The sequence below is a fragment of the Diplotaxodon limnothrissa genome, linkage group LG14, assembly GCF_057381915.1.
Source record: "Diplotaxodon limnothrissa isolate DT_005_m linkage group LG14, D_limnothrissa_male_GT1.1, whole genome shotgun sequence".
NCBI classification, from domain to species: domain Eukaryota; kingdom Metazoa; phylum Chordata; class Actinopteri; order Cichliformes; family Cichlidae; genus Diplotaxodon; species Diplotaxodon limnothrissa.
In genome coordinates, this window is record NC_140609.1 from 31696393 (window position 1) to 31721790 (window position 25398).

General features: G+C 39.8%; 1 protein-coding gene across 3 annotated transcripts in view; it reads right to left on the minus strand.

The window, feature by feature from the left end:
* Nucleotides 1–25398, minus strand: part of robo2 (roundabout, axon guidance receptor, homolog 2 (Drosophila)) — a 276321-nt gene that overhangs the window by 30479 nt on the left and 220444 nt on the right. For all 3 annotated transcript variants that reach the window (XM_085370670.1, XM_085370671.1, XM_085370669.1), the window contains exons 6-14: nucleotides 14162–14298; nucleotides 12957–12968; nucleotides 9020–9144; nucleotides 7321–7492; nucleotides 4437–4642; nucleotides 3438–3519; nucleotides 3168–3333; nucleotides 2905–3071; nucleotides 1502–1623 (exon numbers count right to left, since the gene is read on the minus strand). In XM_085370670.1, the coding sequence (XP_085226796.1) occupies nucleotides 1502–1623; nucleotides 2905–3071; nucleotides 3168–3333; nucleotides 3438–3519; nucleotides 4437–4642; nucleotides 7321–7492; nucleotides 9020–9144; nucleotides 12957–12968; nucleotides 14162–14298 (1189 nt within the window). The remainder of the gene's footprint in view (nucleotides 1–1501; nucleotides 1624–2904; nucleotides 3072–3167; nucleotides 3334–3437; nucleotides 3520–4436; nucleotides 4643–7320; nucleotides 7493–9019; nucleotides 9145–12956; nucleotides 12969–14161; nucleotides 14299–25398) is intronic.

A 25398-nucleotide genomic window follows, 5' to 3' on the forward strand; every position in this document is an offset into this window, starting at 1 on the left:
GGATGCTACTTTGGGACATTTGATAGATAATATGCATTGATGTTTTTCTGCAATTCTTACAGGGCTGCATGTATAACACTTTAGAGGCTTTTATGACCAGCACTTCTACACTTTTCTGAATTAACACTGACATCATCTCATACCATAGATCCTACCACAAAGTGGTCCCCACAACATTAAAAAGGCATTCCATGAAGGACATAGGAATGTCTCATGTGTATTATAAATGCTAAATAGTGGCACCATAAAGCAAGTCCTACTATATTTAGGACGTGGTATGAATATAAGAATTTCATGCAGCAACAAATACATACACCCTGGGGAAATAAGGAGGATACACAATAGAGATGGTAACAGGAGATATGTCCCATAGAAAAGATGGAGAGACAGCAATTGTAGTAGCCCCCTGAAATCCACAACGGGTCCTTCGTCTAAAACTTGGAACCATTTAGCGAGACAGAAAAAGCTGAATTTATGCAGAGGAGGAACGGGTGCATAACTCACTGTAATGGCTTGTTAACAGTAGAAGAAGAAGTGAGCAGGGCTTTCAAGTGGGATGTTAAGCAGCTGTTTTTCACCAGTGTAGCTTGAGTAAATCAGCAAAATGGATTCCGTTCTTGGTGCACGAATTTTATTAATGGAATGATTTGGGAATATAAAAGCTTTCTGAAAGGGGCCACTCTGTTTACTTAAAGGGTCCCAGCCACTGATTGATTAGGCAGCCGTGTTTTGTGTTGACTGTACACTGCAATCATAAAGCAATGCTTTAGCATTAAATTAGCGAACAAGTCCACAGGGGTCAATAAAGATGTCACCAGGAAAACTGCTAATGTGGATCATTTGAAAATGCACTCCCTTTGCCACCAAGGGATTTATAGGACCACAATCAAAATAACCATGTACATATTATACAGTCTAAACACCGTAGTGTTTCTGTTCTTATTATTAAACAGATATAAATTTTTTTTTAAAGTGTTTCACATTTGGCAAAATGTTCTAAACTTGGCCAAAAGTTTATTCTTATTTTGAAGCATCAGAAAGTGCATATAGGATATAGTGGATGCAAAGGTTCCTGTTTGCAGATTACTACACTGTATTACACAAAAATTAATTTCAATCTGCTTTTATCTGAGTACGGTAGTCCTTTATGTAAGCAGGAAGCAGCTGAAGACATATGGAAGATAGATGAACAACCAGATGTCTCTGACATCTCTTTTGATGTTACTGTGGTTAATAAAACCATTTTACAGCTATCTGATGTTCAGTTACTTTTAAGTTCCCATTTACAATTTCAAAGCTGCAGTCTTAGGGAATAACCTGACAAAAATTTCCTGGCATAAAACAAATCCTAGCCTCAAGGAGCACCTTCTGACTTCAAAGAGGAATATTTAATGCCAACTATCTTGACTGTGACTCAATTTTGCACAATCAAAGAATCACAATATATGCTCTTGCAGTGAAAATACTCAGCTAAAGTCTGAGTATGCTAAGCTATACTTACTGTCCATGTGACCTGAATGGTTGTGGGACTCAGGACAACAGGATTGTGCAAGCGAACTATGACCTCGCCGAGCTCCTTCTGTACGTGCCTGTGGTCCACACCCTGAGCTGGAGGGCTTATATCTACAAGAGAACAAGAAAGTAAAAATGAGAAGGAGAAGTCCCAAAGTAGAGTCAAAGAGAGTAAAATGTTTCTTACTCTTCTTAAACTCTGTTCACTCAGCTCCACACAATAAACCTTGATTCATCACCATCAGAAGTGGAATAACAAAAGAAAGAATGAATAGACCAGCCAGATTTAACAAAGACGTGTACACTTGGTAATCACGACTTCATTTAAAAAGGAGCAACTTCATCTGCATTAAAATGACCTCATTCCATTTTGTATTAAGCACTTTTCTGATCTAAAGAAAAGAAAGCAGAGTTGGGTTTGCAAAGTTCTTTAGACGTGTGACTTGTCTGCACTTACTGGGATCTGACTGAAAAACCACATCACTGAATGAACTCTGAATATATGACCCCTTAGACATACTGGATGGAAGATGAATGGACACATGACACTATGTTCCAGCTCATTTCTCCCATGCATGTGTTTCAAGTTATAAGCAATAAAAAAAAAAATCCAGCATATGAGATACTGAGTGTGGCTGAAATGAGCCACATTTTGAGTTATTTACTGGAGGAAAAAAAGCCACAAATATCATTTCCTATATTTAAAAAAAAGATGCCTCATTTACACAACCCAGCGCAGTGATAAATAACATGGACACACCAAAGGAGCAAGACAGGCCAAACACAGTTAAAAGTAGTAAAAAATCACTTTATCATCAGTGCATGCTATTGTCAATCAACACTTCTATATATCATCTGAAGGTCTTCATCTCACCATTAGAGAGATAGGCTGCAAATCAAATTCACTTTTTTAGGATGGTATTAGCTTACATTTGACAGAGCACGGCCAAAGGATTGCTTGTGGGAGGGTGTTATCATATCAATGCAATCTGACTGCAGACTGTCCAGTACTGTAACCAAATCATCTTTGGGTTTGGAGACAGTCATTTTCTTCTGTTATGATGATTAACATAGCAGGCATAGCACTAACTCTGTTAGGCCTTCCAAAAGTAGACATGGCTATTTTACATAATTGCTTAAGTGCAGCCTTAATGAGCTGAACTGCAATGAAAAATTTGACCTCTTGAAAGTTGTGCAGTGTTAGTGTCAGTATAACTGTTCACTGCAGACTGCTGAGATGGGCTGATAAGTACCAGAGTTTGGAGTGGAACACAGCGACCTTAATCTATCCTTAGAAACAAAAATCAAATTCAGCTTGTGGCTTATGAAGAACCTATGCATACATGCAGTGAATGTAATGAAGTTGCTTTATATTAGTGTTATGTAAGGTACCTTGTGTTCTGACAGGATCAGACATGGGGCTTGGATCGCTCAGGCCCTGGCTGTTCACAGCTCGCACCATGAACAGGTAGATGGTGTTCGGACGGAGACCTTTGACAGTGAACTGGGTGGTTTTGACGTGGTCTGCCACTGTTTGCCAACTGTTGCTCACTGATTGACTGCAGTGCAAGAGAAATAAAGTTATATCTGCAATCCATAGCATACCAAAGCTGATAGCTAGTGACTGGCGCTTTAATGGGAGTGGTAAAACAAACCTGAACGCTTCAATGACATAGGAGGAAACAGGAGACGCTCCAGCCAGCCCAGGCTGCCAGGACAGGGACACACTGTTCTTGGTGACATCGGTAACTTGAGGTTTAGATGGTGGGCCTGGAAGCTCATTATCATCATGGTTCTTCATTACAATCACTCCACCTGATTCTGAAAGTTTCAGTGAAGAATACAACAAACAGCCATTTTCATCAATAAACAGTAAAGTTAAAACAAATATCACGTCAATATCATGTCATCTTCCCTCGACCTACCTTTGACTTCCAAGAAGGCACTCCATGAGGTTTCGCCACTGGAGCTGGTGGCCACACATGTGTAGATCCCAGAGTCTGCAAGCTAGAACACAGTGGAATAAAGACATATATATAAATGAAAACAAGCAGCAAACAATATAAGCAGTAGTAAGGATTCCATTAATAACACTATTAGCGAAAGGGACATTTTAGTTCCCCCTCCTAAAAGCAGCAGTGACTGAATACGTGTTTCCTCCTATCGCTGACACAGTGAAACTGATGGGGGGACTTCTCCGGCTAGGCCCTGCGCTGGACAAACCGTGTGTCATTTGTGAGTGCCTCAAAGTGCTGACGCTAATTTCCTAATGAATTCCATTTTCTACTCACCACCCTTCCATCACTTTTCCACTCCCCCTCCTTATTTCCCCACTGTCCTGCCGACCACAACAAAGACAGGCTAATTAATTTAGGATGGGCTGCAAGAACCCCCTGGACCGATGACAGCTGGCTTGTCTCTCCATCCCTCTTAGGAACTTTGGTTGTTTGTTGGTTTCTGTCCCTGTGCCTTCCTTCCATTTATTAAATAACATGTCAGTGGTCACCGGTTTTGTCAAGCGTAATAGGTATTCCACTGAGGCCACAGAGTGCAGAAAGGGAGATGCGATTCTTCTAAATTTAATCTACTTGATACATTTGCGTGTGCATAAATGTGTGTGTATATATTCTGAACCACAGCTGGATTCCATCCAACCCTTCACAGCTGAACTCAAATGGAGCTACCATGCCACTAAGTGATACAATCATGCAGGTTAAACAGGGGGGTTTGGTACTTCTTGTATGCCCACTGGAAAAACCTTGTATCCTGGAGTCTTGAAAACATGACCATGCGGTTGCAAATAACTGCATTAACATTTTATGTTAATGCTGGTTTTAAGCTCTGCTACAAAGAAAGCACAAAACTTTTAACACATAGTAGCAGTTAGTAGTAGTAACTGTGACTTTAACACTAAAATCTTTTACCCTGATGTTTTTGATCTGCAGACTGCCCAGCTCCTGCAGCGACATGCGGGGGTCCTTTCCTAGTAGACTGACCCCATCCTTCAGCCAGCTGATTGAGGGGATAGGATCTCCTGAAGCCTGACACTTCAGTAGCGCCATACTGTCAACCCCCAGGGTCTGATTGGATGGGCCTTGGCGAATAATAGGCGGAGGTCTATCTGTGAGCACTGTGAAACAAAGAGGAAAATGTGAGTGTTATCCATATTCTGTAGTTCAGATGAATGATGATGCTCATATAATGCGCATGACTATAAAATAAACTGAGTGATAGCACTGGTTATAAAACACACAGCGGGGGGCGGATATTGGTATCTATCATAAAGTAGACTATTTTCTCTGCAGGTCTTGTAATTGTGCCACAGAACAATGATTCCTGTATTTCCAGGAAAGAAAAGCTGAGTAGTGTTTTCTTCTTTCATTGATGTGGCAGAGGGATGCTAAGCGGTTTCCAGTTACTGCCTGGGTAGCTTTATTTTTACACACTACTCTAGACTCTGTGGTACAGTTTGGCGGTGAGACACTGGCCTATTGAGCCAGTATGGTTCAGATAAATACTTCATTATGTGCAGTGTGGGGCACAATAAAAGGTGAATTTTAGAAAGTACGGAAACTGGACTCTTTATTTCAAAAGAATCAGAGAAGGCAACCTTAATTTTTTTATTATTTGGTTCCAGTTTCAATTTAAATGCTACAACTTTGATGGATTCCATTTATATGAGCAAATTCATTTGTTTTAATGTGCCAGAAAAGCCTTTGGGTAACATCTGTAAAATAGGGGATGTGTCAGAGGCGATCTCAGAGATTTAGTACTGTAGCACAAAGGCAGTTTATATATTTAGAGTTGAATAATGTGGAGTCCCCCTGGCTTCGCAGAACCTACATTAATTAGAAAGTATGGATTAATGATGTCAGACCTGCAGGGGCTAATTACCAAGTACCTCAGTAACCTTTCAACACATTATCACACCTCGCTTGCAACCCTAGTTTCTGTCCCGCAGTTACATCTGATAAAAGGAAGTGTTTCCAGATTATTCTCTCTACTTTCGTAGATGCTTCGGGTCAAGAAGGTGGAGAGAAACCTGATATGTTATCCACCAGCCAAATATACTACATTAATTCCACCTTTTTGTTTTTAGGCCTCTATAATAAGTAAGTAGGGCAAATGTGATCAAATGAATCAAAAGTAATAATGTAAAGTTGAAATCCAGCCAAGAGACGATTCAAAGCATTTGCTTCTAGCCAGGGACTCAGTAAGATACAGTTTGTCTTCTGATAGCATAGTTTGTCAAATTAAGATGCATTAAATTATAATGTGCATCCATGTTTGTTAAAAGATGTTTAAAGCAACGTCCCTCACATTAATGCAGTCCTTACTTAGTACAGTACACTGCTGTAAGACTCGGTTTGACAGAAGCTAAAGCGCAAACAGAAGGCATGGTTTGGTCAAGGGGTTTGATGCGTTTAATTTATGTGTCCATGGCATGTGGGAGTGACAAAGGGAGGAGGCAAAGCTCAACTAAGGCCTTGGGTCTCTGGATCAGGAATTTCTCATTACAGATCTCCTTGAACTCCACAGACTGCTGGCGGGACTCCGGGCAGTAAATCACATGAAGACTGCAGCAGGTGTGGCCATGACCTCACCCTGACCCACACCACACTCTTTCCTCCTTTTCCACTGATTTTATTCATTTTGCTAACATGTCTTCAATAGCATATCTTGGCAAAAATAAAAGTGGGAATTAAAATACCTTAACTATAACAATGCTACACATTTCATTCCAAAGTGAATGTGTTTTTCACCATACTGTCTACACTGAGTTATGGAGACATCCTATTTGTTGCCACCACCTGTCCACTATACTGCCATTAAGTTGATCACCCTGTGGCCCTGGTACTGCCAATTGTGAGCTGGAAGTAGTATCACTAATATCCAAAAAGGATATCTGTATCTTTCTTTGTAAGACTTTGATAGAGTTCTTCAGTCTGTCTGAGACACTCATAAAGAATTTAAAGCCCAATCAGAGTTCTAACACTTGTGACTGTTAAACCCGCATGCCATGTGTACAAAATGTTTGTTTAAATAAAAATACAAATACAGCTGAAAAAGTGATAAGCAGGAATTTGAAGGGCACTTTCAATTATGTACCTGCACCCGACTGCAAAACCAAACCAAAAAAATGCCCATGCTGTGTTTTTAATCTTTTTGCTAGCAGGTACTTTAGCCGACATATGGATAGCCGTCTATCTTGCCATCACAATAGCTGATTAGATGCTCCCGCGCCTAGCAAGACAAAAATAATTCATTTCATAGAAAGCCACTGTCACTCTATCAGTCTCCTTCTCCTGCTCCCGCCCTCATACACAAACATGTGGCTCCCTCACTCACCAAACCGCTGACCATTAAACTTGAACAAACTCAAGGGCAATGCTCTATTTTCTTTCCAATAGGAAGACGAGGCATTTTTAATTAAATTGCATCAGGAAAGAAAGAAATAAGTGCACAGAGCAAAAACACAGTAACTGAAGGTTATGGACATACTGACATTTCTTCAACAGTAGTTGAATTTTCTTTGCACTTTGACTGTTTAAAAAATTCATTTGTACTTGTGCACCTACTGCACACACAAAGGTCTTGAAGGCCAAATTCCTACTTGCACTTAACCAGGCAATAGCCGTGTTGTAGCTAAAAGCTGACAAACTCAAGTCAGATGCCATCAGTGTCAGTATAAGTAATTTGTTTGGTGATGGTTCACCTGCCTCACCCCATCTGCAGTGGTACTAAGCAATGTGTCAGTGTGTAGTAGTGTGCTGGCATGGCAGAAGTTACACGTCAGGTTTTCCTCACCATCTGTGACCTCCAGTTGAGCCTTGGCGAGGATACTGCCTGCAACGGTCAGGGCCTGGCAAATATAGTAACCAGCATCTGCCCGCTGCACAGATGAGATGGTCAGGGCTCCACTGGGCGACACCGAAAAGCGATTGTTGGGCTGCTGGGGTTGGTTGGGAAAGAGCAAATTCTGCAGGAAATGGAACAAACAGCCAATTAGTGAGAACATGGAAGCAGTTCAACCTGGAAGAATTACAAAAATGCTCACACATCCATCACCATTGAATCCACACATATACTGTGCACACTAACATGCAAACACATCCGACTATTAGTGTAATCACAGCATGAACAATTCTCTCTTTGACTATGTGAACCGACTTCACGAGCTGCAAAACATGTTTGATGACTTGGTTTCATACTTATTCTTGGGCCAAGCCAGTGGCTCCACTCTCTTAGGAAGGGAACTTTTTGCTCTTGTTGGCTTCATGACCACTTTCCTCTCTGTTTCAATTCCACAGTGGTTTTGAGATTTTTTTTTAAATGTATTTTTTTTAAAAGGAGACCACCTCATGTAAATTAGACTTTATTAAATATAATGTAATCTTGAATTTAGAAAGGAAGACATAATCAGCGTAACACATTTCAGAGTAAATACACAGAATTAGACGACTAATGACACAGAAAAAAGTACTTCTTTCTGAGTAGTTCCCACCTTGTCCCAGCTATTCCTGTACTCTTTTATTAGGATCCCCAGAGGGAACCAGCAAAAACAGCTGGATTGAATTACATCTAATCACTTACATGTAGCAAACTGCACAGTTTCTTTTCTATTAGACTCTATGGGTCTCCAGAACATATGAGATGTTCAACTGGAAGAAATGCATTAATGTTATTTAACTAATATACTTAATTAGCTTTAACAAATACCATCACATCACATCACAGTAAGGATAAAGAATAGAAAGCTTTAATAAACACAAGGACAAGTGCCAACAAGTGCAGAAATGTCAAGAACGAACAGTCATTTGAAAAGCCTCAACTTTAATGACAAAGTGAGACACACACAAAATTTGAGTTCACATTACTCAATAGCACTGACTCACAATGCTTTAGGTAACATATTGTTATTTGAGTATCATACCTGTGCAAAGTTGTAAGCATGCGTCTCACTTCTGTTCACTGTTTTCAGAAAACTCTGTTCTAATTGTTGGCCTGCAGGCTATGCGTGAGCGTGTTTCAACCTTAGCGAGAGCTGAATCATATCTGTGGCTCATCTACAAGCCTCAACAGGTTCCTAATTGGCACTGTTGTTGACCGTTGTGAGGACACCCAGGTATTTGAATGGGTTATCTGCTTGAGTGAGGGTTAGGATCGTTCTTATCAGTACAGGGTCACAGAAAACCAATTAGCACTTTTCCAGGCACACTTTGATTTGGCGGATCCTGAGAACAAAGGTGTATCTATGTGTCTGTGGTAAAGATACCGATCGCAGATAGTGTAGAAGTGCTGTCTGTGTGTGTGTGCGCAAAGCAGGGGAATCCAAAAAACACAATGACTGTGTGTACAGTTGGTAGAATCGAAACCTGATAACGCCAGATGTACGGTAGATAATAAATCCCGCCTAAAAAGAGAGTGATATGTTTTCACATGTAAAAAATAATAATGAAAAAGTAATTAAAAAACAACATTAAACTGGATTAGTCTGTGTTTGTACCTGACTCCCCTCCTTCTGCCAGAAGACAGCAGGTTGTGGATTTCCTTTGGTTTCACATGGGAAGGTAGCAGTACGGCCTTGTGACACGATTTGGTCCCTTGGACGGATGACAAACTGGGGAGGAGCTGAAGTCAAAGGGCCAGAACAACAGTGTTAGAGGACCTGCGGTGCATAGTGAAGCCGAACATTAAGGCTTAAGGACTTCAAGCAAAAACAAGCAATATACCACATGGTAAAATCAAAATGGGAGTGCTGTACAGAGCTTCCATGCAGCATCATATCTGTCTTTTGCTCTGAACACCAGTGACTATCATGACTCTCACTGCCATGGTAACAAGGCTGGCCATTCATCCAGGTGAGACTGAAGCTGAATGAATGACAGTCACAGTGGCATTCACACAAGGAAGCGTCTCAGTCACAAAGGCATTTAGATCTGAGACAACACATAGGCACACCCATGCCCTGGAAACATCGAAAACTATAACAGGAATAGACAGGGTTAATTGTGTCTGACTTTCCATATGGAGGGTTTACTCTGCATCAGAATGCATCTCATTTAAAAGTCAAGATTGTGAGCAGCTTGATACAACTTCTGATCAAAGCTGTATCAAAAGTGAGTGAGAGAAAGAAAAGACTACTTCAGTGTTTACCACACAACAAGCTAACACTTGAAAAGCTATCAAAGTCTGAAACTGTACTGTGAAGCTTTCTCAGTTAACATTCACACGTTTATCAGCAGCTAGACGAACAGTGAGACATTTCTGACTGACAACTTGACAGATGCAGGTCAATAACAAAGACAGCGGACTGGATACAACTTCTATTGGCGTGCAGTGCTGCCGTTTTTGCTTTCTGACCGTTACGTGACACCAGGTGAAGGAGGGAGAATTTCACACCAAACTTTGTTTCACAGATATTTCAATTGCTTTTTAATGAGATATTTAACAAGCAAAAGCTGACATAATCCAAGTGCATAGATGGCACAAAAAAGGGATATAGCATGTGTCCTTATGCATGAAAAACTTTAGTATCCAGACATAATAATCTATCATTTGATAGATGATGATCGGTACAAGTGCAAGAAAGCATTTTAATTATCTGAGTAAATTACTGCCTGACCCAGGGCCTCTACTTGTTTCTTCGGTGAATGTCATTGAGGGTCATGTTGACAAGAGCCATGTTTGCCAAGATAAAAATCAAAAACTCTTACAGAGGAAACACAGCTCCTGCAGAGATAATGAAAGTCAACACATTAAGGGCCCTGAGTCACTGCCATACTATCAAATAAGCACAGAGAGTGGATTAGAGGGACCATTTTCTTTGCAGAAACACAATGAGAAACACCAAGACTTCTGCAAAATTCTGACAAGAATTGTTGCAATGCAACATCTTGCACTCTTTCTGTTTCTTTTGATTTCTTCTAAGTCCTTTCTCTGATAAGCCAGCTGGTTCCAGTAAGGCCAAACTCTTCCCATTTGGCTGGTTTCATCATGTAATCCCTTTTTGGGCGTGTGTATTTGTCAAAGATACACACAGTTGGGAATGGTGCAGATGGCAACAGATTTACTGCTTTGCCGTTTGGCCTTCTGCTGCTTGGATATCTTGTGGCTCTCACAATGCTGGGCCTGATACAGAGCTCTTAAATCCTGCTCTGGCAAGGTCTTAGTTCCCTCCCTTCTCTGCTCCATTCCATACCACACACTGCATTATTAACAACTCACTAAAATGTGGTTTCACACCTTACAGAATGCCTCCTATCACTGTACTACCCAGCATGGTCCTTTGTCACTTTCTCAATTCCCATTAATGACTCTTTGTTTGCCATTCTCATGGACTTATTTACACACTTAAGCAGAAAAAGGATGCTTACTTCCTTTTTTCCCCACTATTTATGATTTAAAGTCATGTTAAATGGGCCTGAATTCTTATGCTTTGAACTGTTTTTCAGGTATGACTCATTGTTTCCAAAGGCAGACCAAAAAACACCCTCTTTTATCTACAGCCAATGTTAACATACCAAATAAAAGGAAGCAATCTGTTTGGAAACCAGTTTTGTCATGACCCACAGATATCTTGGGGGCATTTTCTGAGATATCTTTTTATTAATGGTTAAGCTTCCTAATGTGCAAGTGTGCTAAACTGTTAGATTTACTAATAAGTGCCAAAAACATCCAATCCATCCTATCTCAGTTGTGTGATTGGTGACTCCAGTTAAAACTGCAATTTAAACAAAAAGGCTCGGCTTTGTCTTTACTGCTTTTCTATTAGTCAACTACATATTTCACAACTTTTCATCCCTCTTTCTATCTTTAAATTATATTTGAATAAAATAGTCATGGGGAATGTGATTGAGAATGACCAAAAGGTAGACAGGGTCCAATGGAGAAGAACAGATCAAAACTTTCGACAAATCAAGGGGAAGTTAGTGTGCGACAGTTTCACAGCTTGGCTCAGGGCTAGCAGACATTGGCCCTGTTTTTTATTCAGAAACCCTTAATGACATATGAGAAGCTCCTTCCTGTTCCTTCCTAAGGAAACACACGATCAGGGGCCCATATTTAATTCATGACAAGTCACATCTGCCTGGCTTGGAGAGGGCTCGGCATAAAACAGCAGTCAGGGTGAAAAGAACAAATGGACAAAGAGACAGCGATCCATTCAGCACACTCAAGCACAAATATTTCTTCCTCCTTTAAAATCCCACATTCAATCATATTTTATTCAAAAGTTGACAGCAATTACTGTCTCTTCCCACAGGCAGAGTGAATGTGTAATTTCCTCCATCTTCTTGGAAACTGACAGTTTGACAATCAGAGAACCGCCACTGCTGTTTTGCCAACCAAAGTCCTGCCATTGAGGCAGTGTCTGTTTTTTTCTACCAGTCAAGCTTGTCTTGACACACACTTCTTTTCCCTTTCTTTCTCCTCCTGCATATTTCTCATTATTGCATTCTTCCCATTTCTGCACTCAAAAGCACGTCTTTCTCTCAAGATGCCAATTTTCACTTACTCCCTCTAACAATCTCACATATGAAGTGTGCCAAATGTGGTTTTCTGTTGACCTACACCAATCTATTGGGAAATAAAACGACATTCCCAGACCGGTGTTCTTGGGCTCAGAAGGAAAGAAGCTGATCAAAACTAAACAGATCTCAGCTCTGTGATCCAAAAATCCACAGATGGCCTCAAGACTCGCAAGTTAAACACATTCTGGACCATATGAGATGACAATGTCTGAGTCAATTACACTGCTAGCCCACTCTTTCACTGTAAAGAATAGAGACTACAATCTAAAGAACCTTCAGTTTAGAGGAACAATGCTAACATAAGCCTTGATCTATAATAATAAAGCAACATACGCAATATTCATCAGCTGCGAGTAGAGCTCAAGTATATGCGATAAAAATACAAAATGAATAGTAACTTTGTGACAATGCAAAGTTTAGGACAGCTGTTTATCCACGGGAAAGCATTTCTAGTAAAGTCGTAAAGCATCAAGGAATTTCTATGTACCTAACACTCCTGAAATTAAACCTGAGAACTGCCACTAGAAAACATCATTTATTCATTCATTCATTCATTCATTTTAAACTGGATATGCTAAAGAGCACAGCGTGGAGAGAACAAAAAAAAGGGATCTGTCTAAATCTATATCTGATGTATAGACAGAAAAGTTTTAGTATAGTTTCTGAACTCTAAAGTACATACAAGAGCCAGTTAACGAAAAGAGATACAGCTCTAAAATCTGCAAATATCTCACAAGTATCTGATGTTAAAAAAAAAAACAACTGAAAGGAAAGGACAACTTATGCAACAAATGTGTTAGTCAAGTACAGGAATGTTAAAGCGATGGTTAGTGATTGTCAAGCAGTCAAATGCAACAGGGTGTATGGAGAAGGCATGCAGCATGGGATCAAATCAGAAGGATGGGTACTTACCGACGGGGCGAGCTGGAAACACGACAATGGTGGAGTGGATACACAAAAGAAACAAATTAAGACACAGACGCACAAACATAAAACAACACAAAAGGAACAGAACATAATAAAATAAGACAAGGGAAATCAAAATCAGAATGAATGACATGTTGTGTTGGGCAAACACACTTCTAGCACAGTGTAAGCGTTACAAAGAGAGGATCCAGTAGGTTTTGTCCACTGCCCACTGGACAGTTTTGCTGATGAGCTCCCATCATCTGTTTCTCAGACCCCTGAATGACAGAGGCCGTCTGATGTGAATACCCACTGGTAGTCAAAAGTCTTAAATTGCATTCAAATTTCAGTGTGGGCAGTCATTATTGCTCCTCAGGGACAAATACACTGCTGGACCTTCTCTGCAATAATGAAATCTACAATTCTATGGGTGGTGTATGTTTGTAGTAGCGAGGCAAAGATGTGTTTGCCATAAATGCTGATGAACAGAACCCAAAAAAAGGAAAGAGGAGGAAAAAGAACCAAAAAAAAAAGTCAGGCATGTAGGTTATATCCAAAGGATGAGTCTTCTGAAAGTGTCACAGAGAAGTAGTTGTTGGTAGTTGTTCCCAATGTTTCCTCTGCATTGCCGTATGGGTACTCATGGTGAAGTAAACAAAAAAACTTAGGTGGTGCTCTCACGAATCTGGATTCATAAACAAGTAGTCAACCAAGACCTTGTTTTACCTCCTCTGGTCCTCTGTGTCGCTGTAAAGCGCTCCACAGAGACGTTAAGCACTCGACTTTAATGGGAAGAAGAGTGGTGAAAATAGAAAAAAAAATGGTTAGAATGATTTTATTAACCTTGCAAACCCCAGGTGTGGTGTGCACCAGTAATCTGTGAAATGGCTTTGCTGACTGGGTGGTTACAGCATGGAGGGCAGTGTGGCTTGCAGGCCACCACAACAGGGGGAGGGTGGCAGAGTGTGTCGACGCTGCACTTGGAAATGTAAATAATTAAACAGATTCATGGACTGCCTACATCTCTCTTGGCTATAGTACTCAGCATTCTGCATTTCCACTTGTGTAATGGGGACAGTAACGAGTGAATTATCAATCCAAAACTTCATCTTTGTATATAAGAAGAATAAGAACAATACGCTCAACAGTTTCTCTGTGTGTTTTTAACTGATTGATTTAATTGTTTGAATTGATATATATCTGTTTCATACCTCTGACTGTGAGGGTGGCGGAGGCCTCCAGCTTGCCCACACGGTTTTCTGCGACACAGGTGAATGTGCCCTCGTCATTAATGGAAGCCTTCTTCACTCTCAGCACATAGTCCTCCTTGTCATACTTGATCTCATACCTGTTAACAAAAACATAACACTAATATTCAAGTTGCCTGATCATCGTTTAATTCAAATGCTATGAAAAAGAAGCATTAACCAAGTAAAACTCTTTTTAGAACTGTATGACAATAGATGTTAAAGGTTTTCCCCTCTTGGAGTGGTACAGGGAAGCAAAACTGGTCGTTTTGACAAATGGAGATCGCAAGGAGCAGGATCAATTATTCAACAATGACGGCAATACACAGAGACGTATTCATTCAATTGGAAACGCTCAAAACCTGTGCAATATTCATGAGCTGTTTTTCAATAACTGTGTGTATATATACGTGTGTGTGTGTGTGTGTGTGTGTGTGTGTGTGTGTGTCTCAGCTCCATATGATTTTTATCGACACTACACTTTCTTAGTGTAAGACATGTTAACTGACTGAATCAATATATCAAGTATAGCAGGGAAAGGTTGTTTCCAATTTCATTGTGGTAGTCAAATATTTGTGTTGATGTGTGTCTGCAGACCTTTGTGAATTATATGGTAGTTGACAAGCCGGCAATGCTGGTATGGTTTGTTTTTGCAGTCTGTAATTGAAGAGGGTGCCTGTTCTGGCAGTGTGTAAGTAGTATGTTAGTTGAGGGGTGGTAGTGCTGTGTGATGGTGGTCTGTCAGGCTGACAGTCCTTCCCTGTCCACAGTCTGTCACTCACAGAGGCCAAAAACAGGCATCAGTTCAAAAGATTAATGTTAGATCTGCATTAGACAAGAATGTGATTACAGATATTTTAAAAGATTAGCATGTAGAAAACAATAATATTGGTAGAACTGATGCAGTGCAGTTAGTTCAATAATTTGTTGGACAAAGTCACAATTTTTGTATTTTTGCCTTTGTATACTGCCACAGTGGACTTCAAATTAAACGGATTAAACATCCAGTATCTGGTTAAAGTGCAGACTTCCAGCTTTAATTAAACAGGCTTTACAAAAAAAAATCTGCATTAACTGGACAATTAACTGACAAGCAGATTTGTGGTCAGGTGAGGCCTGTTCCCTTGTTATTTCATGACAAATGAAGCAGACATAATATGTGAAGTTGATTCAATGTGTTGAATTGTTATTTAATAGCTTTTCACTGTCAATTTGAGTATGAGGCACATATAAATGCCTGTGCCAGTAAGGGAGGGCATCATTAGGCTGAAAAAAAAAAGAATAATAATAAATGAGAGAGACAGCAACTACTACAAGTGAGCAAATCAGCAACATCTGGTAATTTCTTAAAAAGAATGAATGAGGGCCTGAAAGAGTTTTAGCTGTCATATAATATAACTCACAGCACACCATGAAATAATTATTTCAAGAGTTAAAGAATACAATTTCATAAGATCCAACCAAGTCAACACCACTGTCGAAGAGGGATCATTGTCGAAGTCTGCAAAGTCTGCAAAAGATTTTCAGACTTTTTCAAATCCACACAGGAGCTTTAAAGAAAAAGCCTGACATCATATTACTCTTTTATTATAGCACATGCCCATGTGCTATAAAGCTCCACACTTGCACTCCAACAACTATTAAAAACACATAAAGAACCGCAATGTCTGCGTTACAGAGCAAACCCTACAGAGATTGAAAATGCCAAAGCAGAGTTGTTTCTGAACAAACTACACTGGTCATGTTCTCTGTAATGAAGAAAAATACTACCCAGTCCAACAGTTTGACTGTTTTATGTGTTTTTAATGGTTTTTTGATAACAATAGAACTTTACAACACAGAGAAATACACCATATAAGGCTTTGGCTTTACAGATGATACTAGTTAAAGGTGTAAAGTTTTGAGTTTGGCTTTTGATCGTCAATAAAAAATGAAATTATACTTTTAAGTGTGTTTGTTTTTTTTTATAAAAAAAGAGGATAACATTTACTCTGGATACCACAATTGAAGTTTGGATATAAGGACAAACAGTGTTTAACAGTAGTACTTTGTAACTAAGGTAAGAGTATGATATGGTCCATTTCCCTGAGAGTGGAAAACACCTCTCTGCTCAACCATCAGGTGCACTGATGGCTGTTTTCCACTGGCAGCTGCAAAACTAATCTATCCTGTCTATCCATGTCTATTTTTTTTTTACCTGCTGTTATGACATTTCCTCAGCAAGCATTCAATGGCAGCTTTATTGAAGTAAATTCCTCAACTATGCCTGTTCCACCCCTCCACACATGTATTTAAGGAGCCATAATGATTATTTGACTGAGTCATGACTGACTGCTTTGTTCTAGAGAGAAGTGATGTACAGTTCAGGTAAGAGTGGGGGATGTGCATAAAGCATTTATTGTTGAAACCGAGTGCGTGGCATCCAGAGGAATGAGGCAGCACATTCTGTGGCAAGCTTGCTGTCAGATGAAAAACAAACAAGCTAATAAAGAAAGCATCCTCCAGTACCTTCCCTCCGGATGGTAAGGATCAACGTGATTTCCTTACTTGGAAGAAAAGGTGAAAGAGTGGTGGGACAAGTTAGGGCTTATGCAAAACAACACGACTCCTGAACAAAAGGAGAGGTGAGCAAGTGAATAACACATAGTTTCCACCGTTTTCAATCAAGCTACGCAAAACGACTCTCAACCGAGGCTGGCTCTCAAACTTCTTGCACGACATGCGCTTTCACCTTGTTTCTCACATTTTAACACTGGCCAGACCAGTCTCAATCGTTTCTGAAAGGTTTTGTCAGCACAGAAGGACTCACCAATAATGAACATAGATTTGAGAAAACATTAAAAGCAACTGGCATTGTGTTTGTTGCTTTCAGCTATTTGTAGGAATCTTTCATATGAGTTTAAAAAAATACATTCATTATAGATTTAACTATAGGATCCAAAGGCACATCTCTAAAGTACGGGAGTTGTATACATATATGTCTGTGGCACAACAGTGGTTACTTAGTATATAACTAATAATTATCTAGCACATTCAAAAGCGTTCAGTAGTTAATGGTAAATCTGTCCCTTTTCTCTGTGTTGTCACACTCAGAGCTACAGTTTCTATTTGTTAGGCTACAGCTACACTACAGAAATAGTGTTTAGAGACCACTGCGCAACTAAAATTATTATGACAGTGTGAATCAACTTACAATCTTCTTGCTTTTTAAATGGTCACTTTGAATGAAGGGTCCAGGTCCGACACCTGTATGAGTTCGTTTCTTCACACTCACATTGGTGCATCAAGAATGTGATAAAACGGCAATAAGACAAAGTAAGTCTGCTATCAGTTTTTGACTGAACAGGGTCAAGCTGGCATTTAAATACAATCTGTTTCTGATAATACTATGATTAACTGTGAGGAAACTCAAATCTGTTGCAGACTGTTGCAAATATGTTGGCATCTACGTCAAACGTGTAGCGCTGTACCAGCGTGCTACTACTAGACCTGGCAGAATCCACACAGACTGGGCCAGATCTAAATTGGGCAGATGTATAAATTTAGAAACAAACAGATGCAGGTAATTAATTTCATTACTGACCATCATTCTAACAAGAGCAGCACAAATTTGCTGATAAATGATAAATAAGAGTAGGCTGAAGACAAAGAAATATGTCTATTACATAAGGGGGAACTCTTCTGTTAAAAATTATAGGGAACTAGTTGTAGTCCTGAGAACCGAGAATCAGGTGGAGAACAGGATTTATCCTGAGCTGCTTTACCACAAACTATATAAATCTGGAATCTATGTATAACAGCTGGCATGCACGTGTAGAAGAACACAAAATATTTTTTACTGGCAGATCCTAAGCTGTCTATGTGTTAATGAAATTAGCGCTACTGTGCCATGTCCCCAAATACACAAACTGCTTTGGTTTTTCTGCATTTTGAGAAAATGACCTGGAGTTGCGTACCATCACTGGTGTCACATATCCTGCAGCTACAAAGGCTTTTCAAAAGAAATGTTACGCACACGGTTTGTTGTTTTTCAACTGATGTTACAGCTGCTGTGATGGGTTAATAGAGAGGAAGACACACACTCTTGAGTGAAAACATCAATGTTAATGTGAGATTATTCACTGCATCACTGATGCTGTATGTTACAGAATTAACATTAATTTACTAGATGAACCTTAGTTATCTATGTGGAAAATTATAGCTGTGTTAAAAAACCCCAATAATAATAATAATAAAGGTGATACGCTGCAGACGATGCTCTGCAGTAACGCAAAAAATAAATAAAAAATCTCTTGTCAGAGCAAATTTGTTTTTTTTTCAGGAATCTACTGTAGTGTCATAATAATTCTTTAATCCGACAGCATTTTGTGCTGTTGTATTTTGACATTATTTTATGTTGTATATTACAGTTAAGTGGTAGAGCTTCCCAAAGAGTGCAAAGTAGATGGGGACTATAATGCTGGCATGGTTTACCGTTTGTCTTGTTGGTCTTGATTGCCAGGTCTGAAGTGGAAAGCATGAGTCTGGAAATATATCATTTAACAAACCCTAACCCTAACATACTGTTACATTCAGACATTAATCTAACACACTAACACATTAAATGGAATAACACAGAAACATGGATGTTTCTCTATGTGAACTGCTCATAAAAGGCTTTCAGATGTGTTTTCATTGTGTACCAATTTAGAAATTTACAAATGTGACTAAAAGCCTGAAACACAAAAAGGAAGACATGCATTTGTATGTACTGTATGCATTTCAGATGCTCCAATAAGTACAGTTCAGTTCTTCTCTGTTTCAACAATATCCCAATCTCATTGTGAAGCAGGAATATGTGGAGCTTCTCTCTAAACACTCAAAGTGAGCACTAAGTAAAGAGCATCAGGGCAAAGCCAAAGTTTTGGCACTGGGCTCACAGTTTTGAGCTTTCTAGTGGTGTCAATTACACACTCATTCTGATAACATCTCCCCCTCTCACATATCGTGTGCAAAATAAGATATGCTTTTCTGTATTAAATTTAGTGCAATTTACAGTAAATTGCCCACCACAAACCTTAGCAAATTGGGTTTGTGCATTTCATTAGTTGATAGCGCAGATGAGTTTTGCTCATTGGTCTAGACTGACTCCAACTTACTCAGAGTGATTACAACATGTTGGCAATGTGTCTGCATTTATGAATTTGATGGTGATCATTTGGAAACCTTCACTAGTTTGTTTGAGAGGGACTGAAGTCAGACAGTGATGGACCAATCAAAATTGTTGGTTGCAAGCTGGTCACTTCAACTACTCAAAATCCCAGAAAGCCAAAAAATGAAATGCAATCATTCATCAACCATCAGTTTTCCCTGGTCACACTGAGGCTGCCCTCCTATTTTTGCACTAGTATGACTGAGGTCTTACCCAGCAGTCATCGTTAGACTTTAGCAAATTATTTAATTTTACTAATTATGTGATCTTTTAAAGTCTAAAGTACATTATATATGCCTTCGGCAAGATTTTACACTTTTCATTTTATATATTAAGAGCACTGATGCATATTATAGACAATGTAATCAGCCATAAAGACGCTACTGTAACAGCTAAAGTGCTTAGAGAGGTTCCCACAGTCTTGACTGAGCCCTTGCCTTGTGGACAACCCAGGTATGCACATATTGGACAACATTCTTATTGTTCTTGGTCCCATCTCTGTCAGACTCTCAAAACAGGACCTTAGGCCCGTCCATGACTTATTAGAGGAACATGAGTACAATCAATCTGTAATCAACTTCCCATATGATATCAACCTTAATGACAAGATGAGTGGAAATACTCACGGATAAGAGGCAGTTGTTGCCACACACACACACCCACACACATACTCGCACACGTACGTACGCACAGCGAGGGAACAGTAGCTCTTTATTGTGACTGAACTTGGGGAGAGTTCTGTTCTCTATTAGAGGAGGAATGTAATTGCACATGAAGAAGTGCTGTGGAAAGGATAGGAGAGCCAAGTTCACCCTGCTCGACTCCATTTTTTTTTAAACCAGAGATGGAAGAAATACGAAGACACACACACACACACACACACAGAGAATGGTGTATACAATCATCAAACACATATCCTCCCATATGTAGAGTCATTCACTCGTGAAGGGAGATGAGGAGTGATAGGAATGTAAGCAAATGGCAAAACAAAGCGGCATTTTTCAGTTGTCAACTTGATGTGTTGAATGCTGAATGTAGAAAGCAGCACAGAGATGACAACTTTACTGGACATAATTTAAAAGGATTACGGCTCAAAAATCCTCCAGATCATCTTAGAGGATTTGCCTTTAAACTGTCTGTCACGAACACAGTCACCCATGTTCGACCCTCAGTCTTGTGCCAATTCACTCACATTAAGAGAATCTTATCTTGGTTGTATGTATGACTGGATGAGTGTGTCCACAAAATGATTCAACAGGAGAGGATCTTATCTGCCTCGCCTCTGCGAGTGCATGTGAACGGAACTGTGAGGTGGGAGAGGGGTTGTGTGCCAACTCTAAGCACATGAGTCAGACTCCAGATACAGTAAAGGACTAATTCCAGCTTGCTCTCTGGCCTCACTGCTCTAACACACAGTCTCCTCTCTGCTCCATTTCGCTCTGACAGTCTGATCCAGTTTTACACCATCTGACTGCTACTTTACCTCATGCTGATCAAAGCAACCGGAGTATACCTGTCCAAGCCTCGTCACCCATAAGAGGGAATCAATTAACCACTATTGCTTCTCATCTTGCTTCACTAAGGCCCTGAGCCAGAGCTCCAATCCTTGGTCCCTGGCACACCTCTTGTGTTAGCAGGATAAGGGCCTTCACAACAGTCCAACTAACATTCATCACTGTGTCCAACTTTAATCACACAACGGTTAAGCAAGATTCCAAAATTTATGATTAGGTTGGCAGTTTAGTGGGGAAAAAATTACCCTTTTACCATTATTATGTTTTTTCGAATAGTTCTTCTCCCCATTGCCTTAGCAAGCAGTTCAAACTTTATTTAAAGCAGGCACTATGGCTTTAATGGAAAAAACATAAAACTGGACCTTGCTAACCAATGCCTGGAGGCCTTTTTTGATATATGATGGCATATTTATGGTCGCTTACCAGTAGATGTTCTTAATAATGCATAACAATGTCATATTCTTGTTACAAACTATTAGTCAGTTATCTATTTAGCTTGCTTAGTTGGTGACACAGTTACTGTTAAGAAATCCTAAAGAAAATACACCTGAACAAATGAATAATATTTCATTCACCCACCCCCTTACAGACCCACTCATAAATACTAGATGTATCCACTTATATATCAAGGCAAGTAATGGAGACAGGAACCATAGCTTGTCATCTTTTCATTCTGCTGAGTTGCAGAGGTGAGAAATCACTGAAATTGGGTGGTCAGCATAACACAGGCACTCCTGTCACACTAGCTTTAACAGCTCTCTCAAAAAGAATGACCCACACATCTCTATCATACACGAACCCCCACACATGAACACACCACGAAGGAATTGAGTCAGAAAGAAAGGCTTTTCTGCTGAATGTTGCAGGGGCTGTGCTGTGGAGGTCAACAGGGAAAGGTGCCTTGAATACAGATGGATTGCAGGACCAAAGGGGCTCTGATAAGGCACAGGAGAGGGTACAAGGTTCCAAAGCAAATGAAGAGCGAGAGCTATACCGAAGGAGGGAAAGACATGGGCCACACACTTTGCTAGTAGGCAGCGGGAGATAATACACACTGCCCAAGTCTTTTCACTGGGGTTCATAGACTGTGCTAGAATAGAATCCTTTCTGTTTTGAAAAATGAAGCTTGCCAGCACTCATTTCCAGGCTCTCTGATGTGGGAGAAGCTATTGTGTGCTTTTGGCACAACGTCCAACTGATGGACATTAATCTGATACTAATTTAATCCACATCAAGACATTTTTATAATTGGAAAGAACTGCTTAAGCGTAAACAAATGTATAAGAATTATGTCAGTTCTGACAAATTATGGGTGACTCTACTACTGTGTGGATTTTAGGCGCAGAAATCCAGCTGCTTGAAGACATCTGCAAGAGGTTTTTCCTGGAGAGGACATGCTGCTTTTCCATCTGAGCTGAATCTTAAATGCTTTGTGTTGACGAAAAGAAAAAAAAAGTTCAATTTGAAACACATTTAAAAAGAGGAAGTTGGATAATTGTAATATTACATGTACTGGTCAGTGGTTTTAATCCCACCTGGAGCACATCTAAGTTAATTTTCTTCTCCTATGCTGGTAATAATTAAAGTCCCCATTACCCACTGTTTTTCAGCACACCTAATGGTTTGCTCATAATTTAGGTCTTGTCCTAAGAGAGACCTTGAAATTTAGTTTAATTAGTTCAGCACACTGTTTGAATTTCTGTGTAACAATAGAGGAAGTGGAAGTGTTTCTTTTTTTCTGACCTGACAGCAAAATCCACTCCTATCTGGGAGCCCAGATGATAAAGAACAAAAGGAAAAACATAACTAGAGAAAGATGGGCTGATCTCATTTTAGCTATAGCTTATTGTTTTGGTCTTTTTGTTTGGATAAAGTGACCATCCTATAAGTAATTTAATGTGTGGTAAACACATGTAATGTATTTAACTCTATCATCTTACAGATCATGGTTCTCTGGGATTCAGCAGAGAAGGATTGGTGCAACTGTGTGTTCATCAGGAATATCAGTTCTATCTGAGCTGGACTTTCCGGGAAAAAAATAAAAAATAGTCCAAAGATAACAAGTGTATAAATTTACCTAATTCTCATCTTACTTAGAATAAGATCAAGACTCAGTGTAAATGTTAAAAGAAAAAGGAATATCTGGATTCTTTATCATTATACTGCAGCTGTTGTCCTCTGACCTTTAAATTTACAGTTTCAGGCTATTTCCTCTGACATATGCCAGACTGTAAATTAAAAGGTTTCACTTGGAGATTACAAGGGTTTCAGTATCATACTGTATAATGACACGACAACAGAAGAGTTGACCTATTTCATTACACTGCACTATCAAGGGCTGTTGACTAGTATCCCAGAGTAGATGTAGCTGTTTGGTGATTAATTATTTATTTTTCTATTGCAAACACAGTAAAATACCCAAACAGTGGTAAACGAGCATCACATTTGTCTTTGTCCTCTAATTGAAACCATTCTGTCTCTATCTTCTTTTCTATCCCACAGAGAGACCGAAGCCAGCGCCATCCTGGCATGCTTTATGTCTATGTGCCAATGTGTGTGTGTGTGTGTGTGTGTGTGTGGCTGCCTGGGAGGCTGCTGGAGCCACTGAGCATATTAACAACCTGTTTACTCAGCTGAAGCTCCATTTCCCTTCTTCCTAGTATAAATGAAGCACACAGAGACATCCACATAGAGATGCAGGTACATAAAGGGACCAGCAAAGTTAAAACAATTTAATGGTAAAGAGGACGGGCCTTGCTAAGTCTCCCTCTTTCTACAGCTTATCATAATAATAAGGACACTGTAACCTTTTCGGTTAAAGAGCAATCAAAGACCACTTCCCACTGCATATAGAACTACTTGATCCTTAGTCATCTACATTCCTGTGATGGAAACCCATACCGATACAGCTGGAGTGGCCCAAAGGCAAACTAGGCACTAGTCCTGAGTGAGAATGTTAACCACTCTTCTGTTAATTAGAATAAAAGGAGTTCTGTTTGATGTTTATTAAGTGAAGATAAGCAGCAGAGAAAGCAGGAACAGATCGTCACTTAACAATATACAATGCAGTCTTCTTTTTGGCAGGCAACAAAGGCAGAAGAAAATGTCAGAATTAAAATATCGTCTGTCTTCACGGTTGTTTTTCTGCTTCAAAGCAAAACTGGGAGAATTAAATATAGCAAGAAAAAACAACCGTTCACATATTGTAATTAGTAACACTGCAATATTTATCTCTTATTAATTTTGGCATTATCTTTTTCATGTGCATCGTATCCAAATAAGGCCAAACTTCAAAGGGATGGAACAGTTAGCAAGGACGCAGGCACATGACACTCATCCTACTCCGTTATAAATCTGTTAATTAGTGTACAAAATGAACTCATTTCCAGAGCCAACTCCCTATCAAAGACATGAGTGAAATACTTTTATGTGTTTGCTTTGGCACAGAGCTCATGTCCCACTGCCCAGTGAACCAAATCCTTATCAGACACAAACAACCCGCCTACGCTCAGCTCTGCAGCTAGCCTTGAGAGAGGACAGGTCCACTGTGTGTACGTGTTATGAGGTGATCCAAGCAGTGTGTGACTTGCCTGCTGGCTGGGGACAGTATACCGGTTTCTTTGAAGTCCACTTCTAACAATGACACTGCTTTTGACTGTAAGTCAAGTGACTCATGGGAAGAAACAGGCCAACACGCAGGACCCAGAACGAACAGTATCACTATATCGTCAGTGGCTTTTTACAGGAAGTCAGATAGCCTAAAGTTGGCAGTGGTGCTAGAGTTTCTCTCCAAATTGTAGACTTTTATTGCTTTTTCCTTACATCGGTTTCTATTTCTGCAAGTGTGAGTAAACGTGTGCATCATGTCTGTGATGATACACAAACTGAACGGGGTTAAACGTGTATAGGAGGTAATGATTATCTTCCAGGTTTCTGGTGTCTATGCCAAGAATTCCCCTGAACAGCTGCACCTGTACATAGACACTTGAGGGTCACGTCAGCTGCTATACTCTGTCTCTTTGTATCTCCTGTCATTCTATCGGTTTCTACCTGTCTGTTACACAACCTGGCAGATTTTTTTTTCTGCTTCTCTAAATGTCTACATTTCAGCATCCCGTGCCCACTTACCTGTCAGTCAGATTTAATTGTTTAGCTCCGTATCTGTTTGTCTTCATGCAGACCTCGTCCATGACATGAGACACTGCCTGACTTTTTTGGCATCGACAGGTAGAATGTCTTTTTTTCCTCAGAATGGTTAATGTGCATTGTGTACAGCCTAATGGGGTATTTATTGCTCCCTGGCAGCCACACCAGGTGAGAGCTGGCAGTGTGAGTTATCATTAGTTTGAAACAATCACTTAGACTGACACTAGTGCCTTTGCAGTAAGTGCAGTCTGTCACATTAGAACTTAACACATAAGCTGGCATTTAGACAGACAGACACACACACACATGCAATTTAAACTGCTTGCTTATATTCATCTCATTACTTAAAG